The sequence below is a fragment of the Salmo trutta genome, chromosome 4, assembly GCF_901001165.1.
Source record: "Salmo trutta chromosome 4, fSalTru1.1, whole genome shotgun sequence".
In the NCBI taxonomy this organism is placed as follows: Eukaryota; Metazoa; Chordata; class Actinopteri; order Salmoniformes; family Salmonidae; genus Salmo; species Salmo trutta.
This window is the reverse complement of record NC_042960.1, coordinates 45,321,027-45,342,203: the sequence shown is the minus strand read 5'-3', so window position 1 is coordinate 45,342,203 and position 21,177 is coordinate 45,321,027. Positions and strand designations below refer to the sequence as shown.

General features: G+C 43.9%; 2 protein-coding genes across 6 annotated transcripts in view; one reads left to right on the top strand and one right to left on the bottom strand.

Annotated features, from left to right (window-relative positions):
- The window catches only part of LOC115192449 (angiopoietin-related protein 1), a 34,338-nt gene extending 16,699 nt beyond the window's left edge, over positions 1–17,639 (bottom strand). Inside the window, exons 1-3 of the mRNA XM_029750954.1 lie at positions 17,179–17,639; positions 588–859; positions 172–500 (exon numbers count right to left, since the gene is read on the bottom strand). Of these exons, the coding sequence (XP_029606814.1) occupies positions 172–500; positions 588–807 (549 nt within the window). The 5' untranslated portion in view covers positions 808–859; positions 17,179–17,639. The remainder of the gene's footprint in view (positions 1–171; positions 501–587; positions 860–17,178) is intronic.
- LOC115192447 (ras-specific guanine nucleotide-releasing factor RalGPS2) overlaps positions 1–21,177 on the top strand; it is a 153,737-nt gene that overhangs the window by 98,538 nt on the left and 34,022 nt on the right. The window lies entirely within an intron of this gene.

Here is a 21,177-nt window from a genome sequence, read left to right as displayed (position 1 = left end):
TATAGAATATCTAAATATCCTCAAACTATATCAAATTATTGTTTGCTGGTCTTTTTAAAGCTTCTGTATTATGGCACTGTTGATTTTCTTCTAACACGCTTCGTTTGATTTGATTTATACATGAAAGTAGCGTTAAGCACATTGCTTTCTAGTTCCACTTGATGTTCTAACCTTGTAGCGTGAGGCCAGCCTCAGCATCTCTGAGGTGACGTTGAGAACCCGGGTCTCCAGCTGGGCCAGCTCCAGAGAGTTGTCCCTCTTCCTGATGATCTCGTGCAGCAGCTGCATGTAAAGCTGGGTCACCCTGGAGTTCATGTTCCTGCTCTCTTTCCTCAGCAGCTTCATCTCGTTCACCATGTTGCCGTCCACGTCCACCACCAGCTGCAGGGTCTCAATCTCCCGTCTCTGCTTGGACAGCACCTCTCTCACGTCAGCTATGTCGACCCGCGTCACACGCTGCTTGTCCGGCTCTGGGCCCGTGGCGCTGGCACAGACAGGGCCTGATGGACGTTAGAATCATTCAAAGTCACGAAACAAGACCGGACCAAAAAGTAAATGACTGTCTTCACAGAAGACAAAACACTGACCTGTGATCTTCTGCTCGGGAATGAGGAAGGTGTAGGAGCACTTCTTGACGTCATCAGCAGGAGCTCGTTTGGCCCTGAGCATGGGATGGTCCCTGGGCTGGTCCCTGGTCTCTCTGGCCTGTCTGGAACCTCTGCACTGGCTCAGCCCCCAGAGAGAGAGGCAGAGCAGGCCACACAGGCTCCACGACACCCCCCGTCTCACCCCGACCACACCCTGCATGATGTTCTTCTACTGGCTAGCTGGATGCCTCCTGGACTTCCTCTAGGCTTCCCTTCAATGGATGACGAAACAGGAGTTTATGTGAAGAAGTAGTTAACTTTTCCCAACAATGAAAAATGCAATTGTTGACAACAAAATACCAGGTGTGCTAGTCCTGTATATTATATCCCTAAAAAGGAAAATAGTTTTGCGGCAGATTCATTCATAACAAAGCAAGACGTGTAGGGCACTGGTAGCTACTAACACACAGAGGGTAGCGTCACAGATTTTCTTAACCCAGAGGCGCAACATTGCAAGACTTCCGGGAACATTTGCAAAGCAGACCAGGCCAGAGTTTGGTGTTTGAGAAGTGAAATTCTTCCTTAGTTGTTCATTTTCTTAATCTAAAAGGCAAAACCTCGATTCTAATAAGTAGTTGAAAATGTTATTACTCCAACCTCGAGAAAGTGAGAAACTGACACATTTTCATCCCAAAACAACTTCTATCGAAGGAGTGGCTTTGATTTTGACGGCCTGCACATGCTCAGTTCGGCACGAGATGACCGTTAGACCTGATGTGTTTCTGCGCATGAGCTTAGCTAGCCAACGTCGCCATGACATCGCCTACAAATGTGATCAGCGATTTCTATTGGAGTAGCAGTTTCTGCTTATCTTCATACACTGCAACCAAAGACAGTAAAGTATGTTGCCAGCATTGAACAATTAAATAGCATGTTTACAGCTAATAATTACTAGCAAACATTCTTTGTCAGAAGTAGTAGTCGAGCTCACCAATAATGGGCATTTACAGTAGCCAGTTTACAACTCAAACACCAGGAAAGTTTCCCTCTTGGGGAAGGGTAGAAATGAGGTGATTGCCTTGCTGGAAATGGAGTAGTAGAAAATGTCAATTATCTCCAAGGCAGTGGATTAGTCATGCAGCAGAATAATTCCCAATAAGACGCTTGAGCACCAGAGCCAAACATTTAGTTTGGAACAATACAAAGACAAACAGCGATTGTGTAATCTGATGGTCTAGGAAGTTTACAACCAAGCAGCAGAAGGGCTAGCTGGTGTCCAAGGGAGCTGGGAAACAAATTGCTGTCCAGTCATTCTGCAGGAGTAGGTCTGGATGTCTGTTCTCTGTCAGAGCTGCCATAGCCTATGCGGTCTCCAGAAAGAGCTAACATCCGGTTTTCAGGGATACAGTATTTTCAATCTAACTTCTGTTTTCCCTGAAAAATGGAAGTGTGAACTTCGCTCAGGTGTCTTTCTACACCTGTTATGTTAGCTGCTATTGAAACCAGCATTTAGCTCCTGTTCTATTGGTTTTCATATCAACTTTCTTTTGTTGAGCCAAAGGCACAATCTTAGTCATATTAGCAACCCATCCTAGTTGTCTTTACTCACCTAATGCATATGGGTCCCGTAAATTTCTCAAATGGTCGCTGAATGAAAATCTTTCTGGTCATGTTGTCCGGCGCCACATTTTACTAACGGAAACCCAGACACGCACGCGCGCAGACGCACGCACGCACGCAGACGCACGCAGACGCACGCACGCAGACGCACGCACGCACGCAGACAGGCACACGCAGGTATGCTAAGTAGAAAATGTTATTTACCTCTGGAGGTGTCTGTTACTCCCTCTGCCAGGGCTCTAAATGAAAATGTTTCATTGGTAGCACTTAGTTAGGAGCACCACATGAAATTTAGGAGCAACAATAAATAATGTCATTGATTGAGATACAGCCTATATTGGGCACCTGTTGTGCCCTAGAAACTATTATCTAATGCTGTAAATACATTATAATAAACTAAAGGCAAAAATGCTGATACGAATACCTGACTTTGTAATTACAATGACATTTGTGGAACTAACAAATCTGCACTCACTTGGTTCTCTAGGGCACTCGGAAACAAAGGTACAGCGAAGCCTTATCATTACAACAATAATTTTTTCATTGTAGCACAGTGCTCCCAAATAAAATTCCTGGTCGAACAGCAAAATATTTACTTGCATATATGCTACCACGTTGGTCGCACTTTAGAGCCCTGCTCTGATTCCTGTAACCTCTCTCTGACCCCTACTGTTGTGTTTGTCTCTCTGCAGGTGCCTGCCATGTCTGCTTCTCATCACCACCTCTATCTCTCTCCCACACACACACTACCTAAACGCTGCTCCACTTTACACCCTGGCTTTTCACTGCCTAAAACCCTTAAACTGACGCCCTGTGTGGCTCCTGTAATGCCGTTGTTGCTCCTCAGGACTTGAGTCAACTCTGTCAGTTAGATTAGTAGTGTGGATACTGTGAGCCAGTGTGCCAGAGTGTGTGTGTGTGTGTGTGTGTGTGCTAGCCGAGCCAATACGCTGTGAAAAGGGTGTAGTCCGTTCTTCATTTCTCTGGCTGTGTGTTAATTTGACAGCAGACACCCTTGACAACGTAACCAGGTCCTCTATCCTCACTGACCTGTTAATGGCTTTAACAGCTCCTTCGAGCTCTGTCTCCACACACACACACTGCTCTCCTGAAGACAGTTACTTTAGCAGCTCCTTCGTCCATGTCCATACTGCTCCATTATCAGGCTCCCTTTGAGATAAACAAACTAATGCACACTGAACAGCAGACATACCTACCACTGTCCACTGTCATTACATTATTTATTTCTCTCTGACTCTCTCCCACTCTATCTTTCTATCTATGTACACCACAGCAGTAGAGCATTCTGACCAGACCTGTAAGTGGCCTGTACTCTGTGTCAGTACACTGTGTCTTAACACCTAGTGAAGGCCTACAGGAAGAGCACGTCTGTAGCAGGGGGGCAGAATGTAGATGGGTTAGGTCCCAAATGGCAACCTATTCACTATTTAGTGCACACATTTTGACCAGGGCGCATAGGGCTCTAGGGTGGCCATTTGGGACACAGCCAGAGACTGGTGGAGGTTGGAGAGGTTAGTGTAGAGAGAAGATGAAGAGACGTGTCTCTTTCAGTTAGACATCAAAGCCAGATGAAAGCAGACCAACCAGAGCCGACTAAACCATAACAACTCCGACCTGCACAGAACACCCAGAGCCTCATGGGGGGAGGGGGGAGGCAGGCAAACGGGTAAAAGCTGACTGTTAGATGGAGAGTTGGAACTGGAGAAAGTGGGTCATACACTTCTCATCTCCCTGGCTGTCTCTCCATAAAAGGAAAGGGGGATACCTAGTCAGTTGTACAACTGGATGCATTCATCTGAAATGTCTTCTGCATTTGACCCAATACCAAAAGATGAGAGAGGCCTGTAATTTTCATCATAGGTACACATCAACTATGACAGACAAAATTAGATTTTTTTTCTAGAAAATCACATTGTAGGATTTTTTATGAATTTATTTGCAAATTATGGTGGAAAATAAGTATTTGGTCAATATCAAAAGTTTATCTTGATACTTTGTTATATACCCTTTGTTGGCAATGACACAGGTCAAACGTTTTCTGTAAGTCTTCACAAGGTTTTCACACACTGTTGCTGGTATTTTGGCCCATTCCTCCATGCAGATCTCCTCTAGAGCAGTGATGTTTTGGGGCTGTCGCTGGGCAACACGGACTTTCAACTCCCTCCAAAGATTTTCTATGGGGTTGAGATCTGGAGACTGGCTAGGCCACTCCTTCGTTGCCCGGGCGGTGTGTTTGGGATCATTGTCATGCTGAAAGACCCAGCCACGTTTCATCTTCAATGCCCCCTTCAACAGCCCCAAAGCATGACGTTTCCACCCCCATACTTGACAGTAGGTATGGTGTCCTTTGGATGCAACTCAGCATTCTTTGTCCTCCAAACACGACGAGTTGAGTTTTTACCAAAAAGTTATATTTTGGTTTCATCTGACCATATGACATTCTCCCAATCCTCTTCTGGATCATCCAAATGCTCTCTAGCAAACTTCAGATGGGCCTGGACATGTACTGGCTTAAGCAGGGGGACACGTCTGGCACTGCAGGATTTGAGTCCCTGGCGGCGGAGTGTGTTACTGATGGTAGGCTTTGTTACTTTGGTCCCAGCTCTCTGCAGGTCATTCACTAGGTCCCCCCGTGTGGTTCTGGGATTTTTGCTCACCGTTCTCGTGATCATTTTGACCCCACGGGGTGAGATCTTGCATGGAGCCCCAGATCGAGGGAGATTATCAGTGGTCTTGTATGTCTTCCATTTCCTAATAATTGCTCCCACAGTTGATTTCTTCAAACCAAGCTGCTTACCTATTGCAGATTCAGTCTTCCCAGCCTGGTGCAAGTCTACAATTTTGTTTCTGGTGTCCTTTGACAGCTCTTTGGTCTTGGCCATAGTGGAGTGTGACTGTTTGAGGTTGTGGACAGGTGTCTTTTATACTGATAAGTTCAAACAGGTGCCATTAATACAGGTAACGAGTGGAGGACAGAGGAACCTCTTAAAGAAGAAGTTACAGGTCTGTGAGAGCCAGAAATCTTGCTTGTTTGTAGGTGACCAAATACTTATTTTCCACCATAATTTGCAAATAAATTCATAAAAAATCCTACAATGTGATTTTCTGGATTGTTTTTCCTCATTTTGTCTGTCATAGTTGACGTGTACCTATGATGAAAATTACAGGCCTCTCATCATTTTAAGTGGGAGAACTTGCACAATTGGTGGCTGACTAAATACTTTTTTGCCCCACTGTAGTACTGATGCAACACTCTGTTCTACATCTTTCTTCTGGCTTTCTCCCCCTTTGTCCCTGACCTGTCTGCTCCTCCCTCACTCTATGGGTCAGTATTGAGGCTGTAGTAGTTAATGGGTGGTGACAGTAGTGAGGGGAGATGAACAGACCTTAGAAAAGCGCAAAACACAGCCAGTTAGAAATCACAACCTTTCCTTTTCTCCCCCTTCTCAACTTGTTAGAAGCCTTTTCTTTTTCCTTCAACCTCTCTAAATTCAATAAAAAGAAGTGTTTTGGCTCCTGGTCCACAGCCAATGGCTCATGTATCACCCTAACAGATGTCGCAGCGTCTAACCCCAGCCAAAGGAAAACTAGCCTTAGGAGTGTGGTGTGCGTGTGCATGCACGTGTGTGTGTGTGTGTTGTAACTGTGGCTTTGTGTTCTGGAACTGCCCTGGCCTGTCTCCCTCTTCCCAGTTTTACACGATGGAAACAGGGTGACCTCCGTCACTTTCCGCTGGCTGCTCACCTTACTAAAGGTTATTAATAGGCAGCTGACCTATGACTTTGGCCTGAAACCTCGGTCTCGCTCTTAGCCATATGCTCCCATTCACGTACACACACATGGACTGTTAATGGAGCATTGACGGGACAAGAGACACTATCTTACATCTCTTCCTTTCTCTCTGTTACACTATTACTGTATAAATGATTGCCTCAGCCCAGGGCCAATATAGGGCTACAGCCCAGGATTCAATAGCCCCCTCTACCCAGCTACCTCATCTATACTAGACAAATTACCACCCACTCCTCAACCTCCTGTGTGAAGCCTGCCACTGTGTTACATGCTCCATGGCAGGCAGCTCGAGGATCAGTTTCCTGCCTCATTAGCCCTTCTAGTCTTGTTTTAGCTATGTGGCTAGTGTGGCTCTTAACAGGCCTGTGGGTTGGTGTTCTGGGAGTTTTGTGGCTTTGGATCTTAGATTTCTGCCGTGATGTAGTAAGCTGTTCACTGGCGTGCCAACCCTGCCAGCTCCAGCAACCAATCACCCTAGACACGGGCCCAGCCCCACCCTGTGCTCTGAGTAGGGTTGCGAAATTCCGAGAACGTTAAATAAATTCCCTGGTTTTTTTTTTCTAAAATTCCGGTTGGAGAATTCCCAGAATCAGAAGGGAATAACCAGAAAATCTGGAATCCTTTGAACAGGATTTCTGGAAAACCAGGGAATTTATTGAAAGTTCCCGGAATTTTGCAACCCTAGCTCTGAGCCCCCCACTCAACACCTCTACCTCCTCTCCCCTTGGCATCTGATCTCCCACATTCCAGGGCTGTGTTGTGGTGGTCGAACATTTTGGGTCCAGTGCCAGATCGGCTGCAAAATATTTTTATGATAGCTGGAGGAAAAGTCATTAATATTGATAAGTTATGTTGAGTGATTGATTGAACCGCCTTGGGTGTGACTGCACTGCAGAGCCGTCTGTTTAAGCTTGCTAATCTGCATGAGCAGTAAGCACTGAACAACTTGGGAAACCCAGGTTCAGCTTAATTATTTGTGAAATTAATGAAAGCCTCACCAGCTAGCTACCAATCTATTTAGTTTCACTGTCCACTATTGTTATTTTTACCTTTCCACAAGCTGTCTGTTGCTTGATATGAGTAACTTAATCCAAATGTTTCACGATTAGTTGGCTACATTTCAGTAATTTAGCTATCCTCCTAAATGCGGTGGTCAGTGGATAAACAAACTAGGAGTTGAACATATTTTAGTGAAATCTAACTAGTAGCTAGTTATCCATGGTGGAATAATATCTAACCAGCTTGAAGCCCATGTGACTTGTCTGTGCTCCCGAGTATAGACACGGTTTATCTAACGTTAGCTAGCTAGCATTGTTAACTGAGCTTTTATAAGAAAATACTAGTTAACAAACCCTCCTCTGCGACAAAATCATTGGGTTGGGTGAATATTAGATAGCTATGTCTTTTTAATTTTAAGATAACTGTCATTGAAGTTGGTGTTTACTACTGGTTTTTAGATCTGAGGGGAGAGATTGTACGCCATTGTTTTGGTTAGGGCTCAGAGTGATGTCACACACACAATCACCTGACGGATAATAATGACTTTGCCTCCGGCTATCCTACGAAAGGAAATTTCGCAGACTGGCTGTGAGTAGAGAAGGGATTAGGGTGCAACCACACCACACAGTGTGTATATCTGTGGTAAGTGAAATCACAGCAGCCTCAGCCAGAGAGGAAATGACAGGAGCTGCCTTAGCCACTCACTCTAAAAATCATGAATGAGAAGGATTGTTTAAAGATCTGCAGCCCTCACTGCTGCTACCAACAGGATCAGCCTTCTGGCTCTTACCGCACTATTCTCACAGGGTTTATAGACCAGGGTCAAAGTTGATTATAAACTGGGTGGTTCGAGCCCTGAATGCTGATTTGGCTGACAGCTGTGGTATATCAGACCGTATACCATTGGACAAAACATTTTATTTTTACTGCGCTAATTACGTTTGTAACCAGTTTATAAAGGCAATAAGGCACATCAGGGGTTTGTGGTATATGAATAAAGGGCTGTGTTCAGGTACTCCGCGTTACATCGTGCCTAAGAACAGCCCTTAGCCGTGGTATATTGTCCATTTACCACACCACCTCGGGCCTATTGCTTAACCAGAGGTTAAAGTGGCCAATATATCACATGGCGCCAGAGCCATATATAGAGATTTATTCAACGGGTGGGTCTAATCCTGATTGCTGATTGGTTAAAGCTGCATTCTAGCCAGTGTCTATTCCACAAGTTACCACCGGCTAAATCTAATGTTAAAATGCCTATTTACTCTGTTCCGTCTGACTGCGCAATCCACTGTCTCATCAGCCCAGCCAGGCAATTTATTAATTATCTCCACTATAAAAAGCATCTAGACATTATCTCACATTTTCTTTTAGAATAACATTTAGTTTTCAACAACGGAGATTTGTGTAAACATTGCTGTGTGTCTCTACGACATTTGCAACAATATTTAAATTCGATCTCCAGCTCTCCCATCATAATGAACGTGTCGGGATGAAACACAGGTAGGCAGCTTTTCTCAGCCTGACGAAATCATGAATCAGCATAATTTTTGTTTGTGTATATACAAAGCACTATCAATAGAAAACAGGTAAAATTAAATGTGCAGCTAGTTTGCAGTCTTTCCAGCTTCAGTTTTAAGTGATTGTGTTAGCTGTGTGCTGCTACCTCTGAACAACATTCTTACGAGAGAGCACATTTTCTATGCCATGCTAAATCGCGCCTCATTAGCTTATTGTTATGGATGTATCAAAAATAAATGTCACTAGAAAACAGCTTAAACAAATGTTAATGGAGCTATTGTTGTTATTTTGGCTGCACTGTTTGACGTGCCTCTTAGTCGGCTAGCTAGCAAGTAAGGGATAAGAACGTTGCCAGCCGGTATGGCAATGGAACATTTCAAACGAATGACTGGGTTGCGTCCAAAAAGACTGAACGTCTGGGTCGCGTCTCTGGCAACCGAACCGATAAACGAACGACCAGCTGGCTTTAGTAGCAACCTTAGATTTGTGTCAGGACTATATCTTGTGGAAGGATAAAATAGTATGAATAAATTAATCAAAATAAAGTTTTTAATGAAAATTTGTCAATCATTATTTGAATATGCACGTTTTTCTTTTGGTTTGGTTGCCAGAGACGCGACTCAGTCGTTCAGACTTTCTGTTCTGCCTCTATGGACGCGACCCAGTCGTTCATTCTAAAAGTTCCATTGCCATGCTGGGTGGCAACGTTCTTCTCCCTTGCTTGCTAGCTAACAATACCTGTGCCAATATATCCTCCAAACACCGGCTTCTCAGGCATTATCACTTAAATAACATATTTATATACAGTACCATTCAAAAGTTTGGGCACACCTACTCATTCAAGGGTTTTAATTTATTTGTACTATTTTCTACATTGTAGAATAATAGCAAAGACATCAAAACCATGAAATAACACACATGGAATCATGTAGTAATCAAAAAAGTGTAAACAAATCAAAAGATATATTTTATATTTGAGATTCTTCAAAGTTGCCACCCTTTGCCTTGACAGCTTTGCACACTCTTGGCATTCTCTCAACCAGCTTAGTGAGGTAGTCACCTAGAATGCATTTTAATTAACAGGTGTGCCTTGTTAAAAGTTAATTTGTGTAATTTCTTTCCTTCTTAATGTTTTGAATCTATCAGTTATGTTGTGACAAGGTAGGGGTGGTATACAGAAGATGGCCCTATTTGGTAAAAGACCAAGTCCATATTATGGCAAGAGCAGCTCAAATTAGCAAAGAGAAATGACAGTCCATTAGTTAGGACACTGTGGTTGGATTAATGAGAAGTTTATCTTTCAAATGGTGTATAATACTTGTATGAAATTTGAATTATGAGATTTTTGTTGTTTTGAATTTGGCGCCCTGCTATTTCATTGGCTGTTGGCGGTGGGCATCCCACGGCTAGCGTCCCACATACTCCAGAGAGGCTAACTCTCAGAAACTTGGTTTTGGGTCTGCCAGACCTCTTCCTGTCCAGAGTTTCATCCAGTTTCAAAGTGCCTTTTGTTGGTGTAGGAAACTGTACTCACTGACACCTTGGCTTTCTTTGCAATTTCTCTAAAGACCTACACTTTTAAGGGTTATAATGGTCTGTCTTCCTTTGTTAATTGCATTTTTCTCACCATTATGATAGCAATATACTACTTCCTGCATTACAATACTGTCCAAATAATGCCTAAAAGGGTGTAGTAACAGTCTGTACCAACACTGCTTTTATGCAGACAGAGGGTTTGTAAGTAATCAACGAAAGTTGGGACACCTGTAGGAATTGTTAGCATCAACTTTCTAGGCTTAATTTACTTCCATTGCTGCAGAACAGCTGTAAGTTGTTAACCCATTACTTGTTTCCTGAAAAAGGCCTGTTTTTATAACAATTTTGCCTAAGAACACAGCCATGAATAAAGAATGGTACCAACACATCCTCCAAGAGCAACTTCTCCCAACCATCCAGGAACAGTTTGGTGACGAACAATGCCTTTTCCAGCATGATGGAGCACCTTGCCATAAGGCAAAAGTGATAACTAAGTGGCTCGGGGAACAAAACATCAATATTTTGGGTCCATGGTCAGGAAACTCCCCAGACCTTAATCCCATTGAGAACTTGTGGTCAATCCTCAAGAGGCGGGTGGACAAACAAAACCCCACACATTCTGTCAAACTCTAAGCATTGATGATGCAAGAATGGGTTGCCATCAGTCAGAATGTGGCCCAGAAGTTAATTGACAGGGCGGATTGCAGAGGGCTTGTCAATTCACTTCTGAAGGGTCAACACTGCAAACTTAATGTAATTGTCAATAAAATAATTTGACACTCATGAAATGCTTGTAATTATACTTCAGTATTCCAACATCTGACAAAAATATCTAAAGACACTGAGGCAGCAGACTTTGAAAATTTATATTTGTGTCATTGTCAAAACTTTTGGCCACGACTGTACATTGCTTTTCAGTTTTTGTTAACCTAAACTTTATATATATATATATATATATATACACACACACACACACACACACACACACACACACACACACACACACACACACACACACACACACAGTTGAAGTCGGAAGTTTACATACACTCGTTTTTCAACCCCTCCACAAATTTCTTTTTAACAAACCTATAGTTTTGGCAAGTCAGGTAGGACATCTACTTTGCATGACACAAGTAATTTTTCCAACAATTGTTTACAGACAGATTATTTCGCTGATAATTCACTGTATCACAATTCCAGTGGGTCAGAAGTTTACATAGACTAAGTTGACTGTGCCTTTTAACAGCTTGGGAAATTCCAGAAAATTATGTCATGGCTTTAGAAGCTTCTGATAGGCTAATTGACATCATTTGAGTAAATTGGAGGTGTACCTGTGGATGTATTTCAAGGCCTACCTTCAAACTCCTCTTTGCCTCTTTGTTTGACATTTTGGGAAAATCAAAAGAAATCAGCCAAGACCTCAGTGAAAAAAATTGTAGACCTCCACAAGTCTGGTTCATCCTTGGGAGCAATTTCCAAACGCCTGAAGGAACCAAAATCATCTATACAAAATATGGTACGCAAGTATAAACACCATGGGACCACGTAGCCGTCAAACCGCTCAAGAAGGAGACGTGTTCTGTCTCCTAGAGATGAACGTACTTTGGTCCGAAAAGTGCAAATCAATTCCAGAACAACAGCAAAGGACCTTGTGAAGATGCTGGAGGAAACTGGTACAAAAGTATCTATATCCACAGTAAAACGAGTCATATATCGACATAACCTGAAAGACCGCTCAGCAAGGAAGCCACTGCTCCAAAAACACCATTAAAAAAAGCCAGACTACGATTTGCAACTGCACATGGGGACAAAGACCGTACTTTTTGGAGAAATGTCCTCCGGTCTGATGAAACAAAAATAGAACTGTTTGGCCATAATGACCATCGGTATGTTTGGAGGGGGAAAGGGGAACGCTTGCAAGCTGAAGAACACCATCCCAACCGTGAAGAACGGGGGTGGCAGCGTCGGTGTGCTTTGCTGCAGGTAGGACTGGTGCACTTCACAAAGTAGATGGCATCATGAGGAAAGAAAATTATGTGGATAAATTGAAGCAACATCTCAAGACATTAGTCTTGAAGTTAAAGCTTGGTCGCAAATGGGTCTTCCAAATGGACAATGACCCCAAGCATACTTCCAAAGTTGTGGCAAAATGGCTTAAGGACAACAAAGTCAAGGTATTGGAGTGGGCATCACAAAGACCTGACCTCAATCCTATAGAAGATTTGTGGGCAGAACTGAAAAAGCGTGTGGGAGCAAGGAGGCCTACAAACCTGACTCAGTTACACCAGCTCTCTCAGGTAGAATGGGCCAAAATTCACCCAACTTATTGTGGGAAGCTTGTGGAAAGCTACCCAAAACATTTGACCCAAGTTAAACAATTTAAAGGCAATGCTACCAAGTGAGTGTATGTAAACTTTTGACCCACTGGGAATGTGATGAAAGAAATAAAAGCTGAAATCATTCTTTCTACTATTATTCTGACATTTCACATTCTTAAAATAAAGTGGTGATCCTGACTGACCTAAGACAGAGAATTTTTACTTGGATTAAATGTCAAGAATTGTGAAAAACGGATTTTAAATGTATTTGGCTAAGGTTTATGTAAACTTCCGACTTCAACTGTGCGTGTGTGTGTGTGTGTGTTAATTACCTCTGGCAGTTTAACACTTTATACCATTTCAGGTTATTCACTGGACTTGAGCTGCTTAAATTTCAATAAAAAAATGGAGGTGTTCTAAAACTTTTGACCGTTAGTGTATGCTTAGCTGCTTTTCCTTCACTCTGCGGTCCAACTCATCCCAAACCATCTCAATTGGGTTGAGGTTGGGTAATTGTGGAGGCCAGGTCATCTGATGCAGCACTCCATCACTCTCCTTCTTGGTCAAATATTCCTTTCACAACCTGGCGGTGTGTTTTGGGTCGTTGTCCTGTTGAAAAACAAATGGGATGGCATATTGCTGCAGAATGCTGTGGGAGCCATGCTGGTTAAGTGTGCCTTGAATTCTAAATAAATCACGGACAGTGGCACCAGCAAAGCACCATCACACCACCTCCATGCTTCACGGTGGGAACCACACGTGGCAGTCATCTGTTCACCTACTCTACGTCTCACAAAGACACGTCGGTTGGAACCAAAAATCTCAAATTTGGACTCATCCGACCATAGGATTTCCACCGGTCTAATGTCCATTGCTCGTGTATCTTGGCCCAAGCAAGTCTCTTCTTCTTATTTGTGTCGTTTCGTAGTGGTTGCTTTGCAGCAATTCGACTATGAAGGCCTGATTCACGCAGTCTCCTCTGAACAGTTGATGTTGATGTGTCTGTTAATTGAACTCTGAAGCATTTCACTCTAATGAACTTATCCTCTGCAGCAGAGGTAACTCTGGGTCTTCCTTTCCTGTGGCGTTTCTCAAAAGAGACAGTTTCATTATAGCTCTTGATGGTTTTTGCGACTGAACTTTTCCAGATTGTCTTAAAGTAATGATGGACTGTCATTTCTCTTTGCTTATTTGAGCTGTTCTTGCCATAATATGGACTTAGTCTTTTACCAAATAGGGCTATCTTCTGTATACCACCCCTACCTTGTCACAACATAACTGATAGGTTCAAACACATTAAGAAGGAAAGAAATTCCACAAATTTAACTTTTAACAAGGCACACCTGTTTATTAAAATGCATTCCAGGTGACTACCTCACTAAGCTGGTTGAGAGAATGCCAAGCGTGTGCAAAGCTGTCAAGGCAAAGGGTGGCAACTTTGAAGAATCTCAAATATAAAATATATATTTTGATTTGTTTACACTTTTTTGATTACTACATGATTCCATGTGTGTTATTTCATAGTTTTGATGTCTTCACTATTATTCTACAATGTAGAAAATAGTACAAATAAAGAAAAACCCTTTAATGAGTAGATATGTCCGAACTTTTGAATGGTACTGTATATGGCTGGATGGTGTCTCTTTTCCATTCATTTTTATTGAAGCCTGCAGATTTGGATACGGGTCGTGCCTATGTGTCAGTCTCTAGTCTGATGGATGGCAGAACCAGGAAGAGAAGGGGCATATTCAAAAAATATTGATTTATATTTTTATAGCCAATGTATTTCCCAGCCTCGCGGCTCCAGCTTCCAACATCCCGTCTGGCCTTCAGCCTTTCCCTTTCTGCTTCCAACCCCCCCCCAAAAAAACCACAACAGATACTCTACATCACTAGAAATAACAGCAGGAGGAGGAAAACATATAGGGATCAGAAGAGGAGGACAGGATGCTTTAGAAGCACAGCTGTAAAAAAACTCTACTACAAACTTGGTCCTGTCAAGACCCTACTGTTCACACACGGTCTCATAAAAACACAGCCCTTCCCAAACACAAATATGATCCGCTCTCTCGCTCGCTCTGTCTCGTTTGCGCTCTCACTCTCACGCCCCTGAAACATGTTAGCAATTAATCAGAGCAGGCAACAACCCAGGCAACCTCCACATGCTAGACACCCTGTCATACTAACTGATAGAACCAGCGATGAAGGAGGAGATGTGGAGGACGGGGGTAAGTGAGGTTATAGAGGAGGGGGGGGAGAGAATGAGGGGTAGAGAGGGAGAAAATGTCCTTGTGAAATAGTCCGTCTAAACTCTAATTGGTCCTGGAGCCGGTCTGTAGGATAAAACAGAGGGAAGTAGGGAAAAAGAGGAAGGGAGCCACAAGGACATGTGTCTGGGCCTTTGGTTTGATCTCCCAAACCCAAAAAGCCTTCTTACAGAGATTTCTTCCACAGCCCTACACCACACTGGAGTCGAAATGTTTTGGTTCTTCCACTGTGCGTTTAGACTGGAACCCTAGACGAGTTTCAGGTCAGAAGTCAAATGTGGGGTTCGCAGAGTAGTAGGGTGTGGTCCCACTCTGCCTTCACCCCCACCCCATAATCAATTACTCTTTGTGAGGCATAAGCCCTAGTAGGTCGGTCTCTCTCTCTCTCTCACACACACACACACACACACACACACACACACACACACACACACACCCAAGCTCCTTTGTGGGCTTTTCCGTGTTTGTGTATACGTCGTTGAGTGCTGACTGCTGTGTCTAGGGTTAGCTTGGGTTCATACAAGGCCTACTTACTCTCTCCATCACTCACTCTCAAGATAACAAGGTGTGTGTGTGTGACCCTCCAGTACCCATAGGGTGGATAATGCAGTGTGTTTTATGTTGGAGCGGAACTGTTAATCCTCTGGTGTTGTTATTTTTACTGCTCTGTCAGTCACCATGCTACTAAAAACCTCTGCACATATGTTACCTATTAGAGACACACACAGTGTCCTCTGACTCTTGGTTGTGTGTGTGCCTGTGTCTTGCCTCCCGCTGTCCTCTCCCTTCTCGCTCGCTCTTTCCTTTCCTACCAGAGTAGTTTTGACTCATCGCTGTCTGATTCATCCATAACACATAACAGATCCATGTATGAGCTCGGTATATACCTCTTCATCTCTTATCCTCTGTTCTTTCCATTGGTGCAGGTAACGGCTGACTTAAATGAATGTAGAGTTTTTATTTGCTTAATAAAGTGTGGATTACTCCCTGTGACAGGCAGGCTCAGTGGAGCGTTGTGGGTTTTGTAGCTGTGGTATTGTGGTCAGAGCGAGAGCTGCTAACTGTGTTTGTGGACTGACACCACGGTGTGTGTGTGTGTTTTGAGTTTCTCAGGAATCCCATATGAATAGACCCTACTCCTCAAATGTCTTAAGTTTGAAATCGTCTCCAAACCTGGATGTCCAGTCAATGTGTGTTGCTGGAAAGCACGGGGTCTTCTCTGATGACGCTTGACTGGGAAAGTCCCTCTCCCCCCCTCCCTCCCTCCCTGTCGCTCTGTCTGTCAGATGATTTAGGGCCGTGATTTGCTCTTTGTTTTATCGCTTGTTGAAAAACACTCGTCCTCACACAACATTTTCAGAACATTTAGTCCTGCCCTCATGTTTGCTTTAGCTGTTGTTAATACTGCCTATGTGAACTTTGTGGCTGTGTGCGCATGCGTATGTACGCGAGTTCCCTATCTCCAGTCGTACAGCATTAACAGATGTGCATCCTCAGTGAGCGGTAGTTTTCCATGGATCTCACTGACAGAGTAGAGCATGTATAAGTGAAAGCAGTTTAACATAATTGTGAGTGGCAATATGAGCGCTAGCAGACTGATGCTGTTAGTGTCATGGTGAGGTTTAGAGATGCTGCATGACCGTGGCGGATGTCTGGATGCAGGGTTGCGTTGACTGCAGCAGGATATGGTCAGAGTACAATTACATTCTATTATCAGGCTTGTTTTTCTTCAAACAAGACGCCATGAATGGGACTTTCTATTCACTCAGAAACAACCCCAGGCACTCTTGATGAAGCCACAAAATGCAAGTGGGTACGTTTGTGTCATCTAGCCTCATTAGGTTGTGACTTATTTATTTAACCCTAATCTATCCTGGTTAATTTAACAACCATTTCTCATTCTGCACTTCCAGCCCTAGGACAGGCAGAGCGGGTATTAGGAAACCAAAGCTTAGAGAAATAAACAGGACCATGGGTCTCTCTCTCCTCTCTTCCTCCCTCTCCTCTTGAATAATAGAGTTATGGAAACAGTCCAGCTCAACAGGGAGTTACTCCAGTGAAAGACATGCACTCTATTTAACTAGTGGTTGTTTGAAAGGTAAAGTTTCAGTAGCCCGGTAAAGAGCCCAGCAGCAGTGAATGGACATTTACAGTGAAGCAGGCTACCTGTTGCTGAGCACCTGTGTGGCTAGCTCCCTTCTCTCCTGAAGTCCAACTCAAATCTTGAGTGACGTCCGAATACAGCCTGTCTGTCGCAGCCTCTTTGTCAGAGGTGTCCCTCTTACTCCCACTGTACACTATGTACAACCAGCCTCACAGTAAAGCTGTTCAGATCTACATCCCAGTCCTCTGGTGAAGCGGAGTGTTGATAAACTTTCTGACTCTTTTGCAGACAGAAAATAACTGCCTCACAGAACATCCTAACCTCTCCTGCAGAGCTCTCCCAGCTGCTCACATAGCTACACAATAGCGAGGGTGGGGGGGAGACAAACTCTGAGACATGCAGCTGCTTACCTTTGTGTGTTTGTTTGTGAGAGAGTGTGTCCTGCAGATGTATGTCTGTGTCGTTAGTCAGGCAGTGCTCAGAGAGCCTCGTGCTCCGGTTCAGTCCCCTCCTCAAGCTCTGCTCATGTGCATATCTCCCATCTCACACAGGGGCTCATCTCTTGCTCTCTCACCCACTCCACTCCCTCTGTCCTGGGATCTCAACCGGTCCCCCTCCTAGAGAGCCCGAGTCCAGAGGCCTTCTGTCTGCAGCCTGCTGCCCAGCAAAGTCTCCTCTCTGTGGGCTCAGTGAGGCTGGGGTTAGGGGTTAGAGCTGGAGCTCTGTCTGGAGCCTGTCTGGAGCCTGGCTGAACTAGCGGCTACTTCAACACACTGAGCTCCAACGCCTGGTGCCTCAAGGTTTTCACAAAGGATTGGATGGAGACTGAAGGGAGGGAGGAAGAGGGTGTGGAAGAGGGAGGCTGTTTTTTCCCCTCCATTTCTCCCTTCGTCTTTTTTAGAACGTGCCAGCCCACCTCTGATGTCATTGGTCTGAAAAAGAGAGGGAGTGTCAGAAGAACCTCCTCAAGTTTCACATCCTCTAGCCCTCCTGCCCTGCTTTTTTAAGGAAAGAAAGAGGAAAAAAGCAGTTGCAGAAACTTTCAACTTAAAAAACAATCTGTTTGAACTCACACAAGGAGGGTTTGGTTGGGGGTAAGGACAACACGCACACATTCCCTTTAATGCGCCATATATTCAAGTCCACGTCTGCCCCTGTAACCCCCATCCTATTAGTAACCCACAATTACCAGACAGCAGCTTCTCTCTTGCTAACTCCTCTGCTTAGACCCCTTCTGTGTGCAAGTCCATAAGACTCCCTCCATCCCTCTCTCCTCTCTTCCCAGGCTGTAGTGTATGTTCATGCTGTGCCACAGTTAAACCGGTGTGGTGTACGGTTTACTGCAGCTTCCTTTAAGGCCAATCCACGCTGTGCATCAGATTCAGTCTTTTACCATTATTACATGTCACGCTGTGAGATGTTAGCAAATGAAGACATTGATATCAACCTGGCCAGATTGTAGAATTTGCTTCAGGTTTGTCATCACATTCTGCGATTGGCTTGCAATGCTACGTCAGCCAACGTAGGCTATGTCAACTGCAGTGGTGCATTTGATCTGTGCATGTACCAGCAGTGTAAGCAAAGTGAGTTTGTAAAAAACTGAAAGTATACATCTTAGAAGTAGTTTTCACATACAAACAATACTTTCTGCAATAAACATTTCAGAACAACTATGGCTGAATTATTATCCTTACACTTTCAAAAATACTAGTTGAATAAGACCTGGGAGAGATGATACATTTTGGCAAAGAGATTTATTTATAGACTAATACAAATCAGTAGCGGATTTAGGTACGGGTGACATGGGAAGCCACCCAGGGCGGCATCTTGCCGGGGGCGGCACGGGGGTTCGCCCAGGGCGCCATACAAGCTAGAACTGCCACATACACTTGAAACAAACATCCAAACTGAGTGAAGAACAGAAATCTCAACAAGCAAGCAAGTCGCAGCAATGAAGAACACGAAGGGGGGAGGGATTCTGGCAGGGGGGAGATTTTCAGCACAACGCCGGCCGTGTTCCTGTTGGTCAGTCACCGGGATCGGCTCGTAACACCAACCACAGTACACGATAAAGGCAAAACATTTTGCCAGAACTTTGTCGGAGCCTACGACCGCACGTAGTGGTACTTCATCGTCAGAACTAGACCCTGTCACACTGAACAAGCCAAGACGTCTGGCAATCGTTTACAACATGGAAATTTGGTTCTGCCACGGCAAAATTGTGGCAAGACAGCCAAATAAAATCGTACAGTTTGTGCAGGACTTTAGACACTGTAATATACACAGCTGTGTGTGTGTGTGACTCACACTGATTTGTAGAGAGATGGGAAGGAGAGACCCTCTTCTCCCCTCTCCCTCCCTCTCTCACCTTTCCATCCCCTCCTCTCCCTCTCCCCAACCATGTGCGATGTCCGAGAGAGCAGATGATTTGCATGTTTTGGAGAAAGGGATTTTTCTGGTTGCCAGACCGGTTGATAATATCCCACCAGATGGGGAGTTCTATTCATGTCAGACACACTTCCAGATAGAACACTGGAATGAGAAGAGGGGGATCAGGGGAGAGGAAAGGAAAGGAGGATATATAGATGGATAGATATGAGATATCACACACACACACTTAGGTTGGAGTCATTAAAATTCCTTTTTTAACCACTCCACACATTTCTTGTTAACAAACTATAGTTCTGGCAAGTCGGTTAGGACATCTACCTTGTGCATGGCACAAGTAATTTTTCCAACAATTGTTTACAGACATATTATTTCACGTATAATTCACTGTATCACAATTCCAGAAGTTTACTTTCACTAAGTTGACTGTGCCTTTTTAAACAGCTTGGCAAATTCCAGAAAATGATGTCATGGCTTTAGAAGCTTCTGATAAGCTATTGACATCATTTGAGTCAATTGGAGGTGTACCTGTGGATGTATTTCAAGGCCTACCTTAAAACCCGGTGCCTCAGTGCTTGACATAATTTGGAAAATCAAAAGAAATCAGCCAAGACCTCAAAGACCCCACAAGTCTGGTTCATCATTGGGAGCAATTTCCAAACACCTGAAGGTACCACGTTCATCTGTACAAACAATAGTATGCAAGTTTAAACACCATGGGACCACGTAGCCGTCATACCGCTCAGGAAGGAGACGCGTTCTCTCCTAGAGAAGAACGTACTTTGGTGCGACAAGTGCAAATCAATCCCAGAACAGCAGCAAAGGACCTTGTGAAGATGCTCGAAGAAACGGGTACAAAAGTATCTATATCCACAGTAAAACGAGTCCTATATCGACATAACCTGAAAGACCGCTCAGCAAGGAAGAATCCACTGCTCCAAAACAGGCATAAAAAAGCCAGACTACGGTTTGCAACTGCATATGGGGATAAGATTGTACTTTTTGGAGAAATGTCCTCTGGTCTGATGAAACAACAAAAATAGAACTGTTTGGCCATAATGATCATCGTTATGTTCGGAGGAAAAAGCAGGAGGCTTGCAAGCCGAAGAACACCATCCCAACTGTGAAGCATGGGGGTGGCAGCATCATGTTGTGGGGGTGCTTTGCTGCAGGAGGGACTGGTGCACTAAACAAAATAGATGGCATCATGAGGCAGGAAAATTGTTGATATATTGAAGCAACATCTCAAGACATCAGTCAGGAAGTTAAAGCTTGGTCGCAAATGGGTCTTCCAAATGGACAACCCCAAGCATACTTCCAAAGTTGTGGCAAAATGGCTTAAGGACAACAAAGTCAAGGTATTGGAGTGGCCATCACAAAGCCCTGACCTCAATCCTATAGAAAATTTGTAGGCAGAACTGAAAAAGTGTGTGCGAGCAAGGAGGCCTACAAACCTGACTCAGTTATACCAGCTCTGTCAGGGGGAATGGGCCAAAATTCACCCAACTTATTGTGGGAAGCTTGAGGAAGGCTACCCGAAACGTTTGAACCAAGTTAAACAATTTAAAGGCAATGCTACCAAATACTAATTGAGTGATTGTAAACTTCTGACCCACTGGGAATGTGATGAAAGAAAAAAAAGCTGAAAAAAATCTTTCTCTACTATTCTGACATTTCACATTCTTAAAATAAAGTGGTGATCCTAACTGACCTAAGACAGGTCGTTTTTACAAGGATTAAATGTCAGGAATTGTGAGAAAATTTGTATTTGGCTAAGGTGTATGTAAACTTCTGACTTCAACTATGTGTGTATACATACATGCATGCATACATATAAAGACTTAGTAACTACATCCTGCTCTTGTCTCCTATTTCTGACCTGCGTGTGTGTGTGTGTTCTGGGCACTGGGCAGGCTTTACTCTTGCATGACTAACTGCCGTCATCCGTCCGACACGCTATGAAATTACCAGCTGTTTCTCCATAACCATTTGTCTGCACTCCTCTCTGTTGCTCCTCTTCT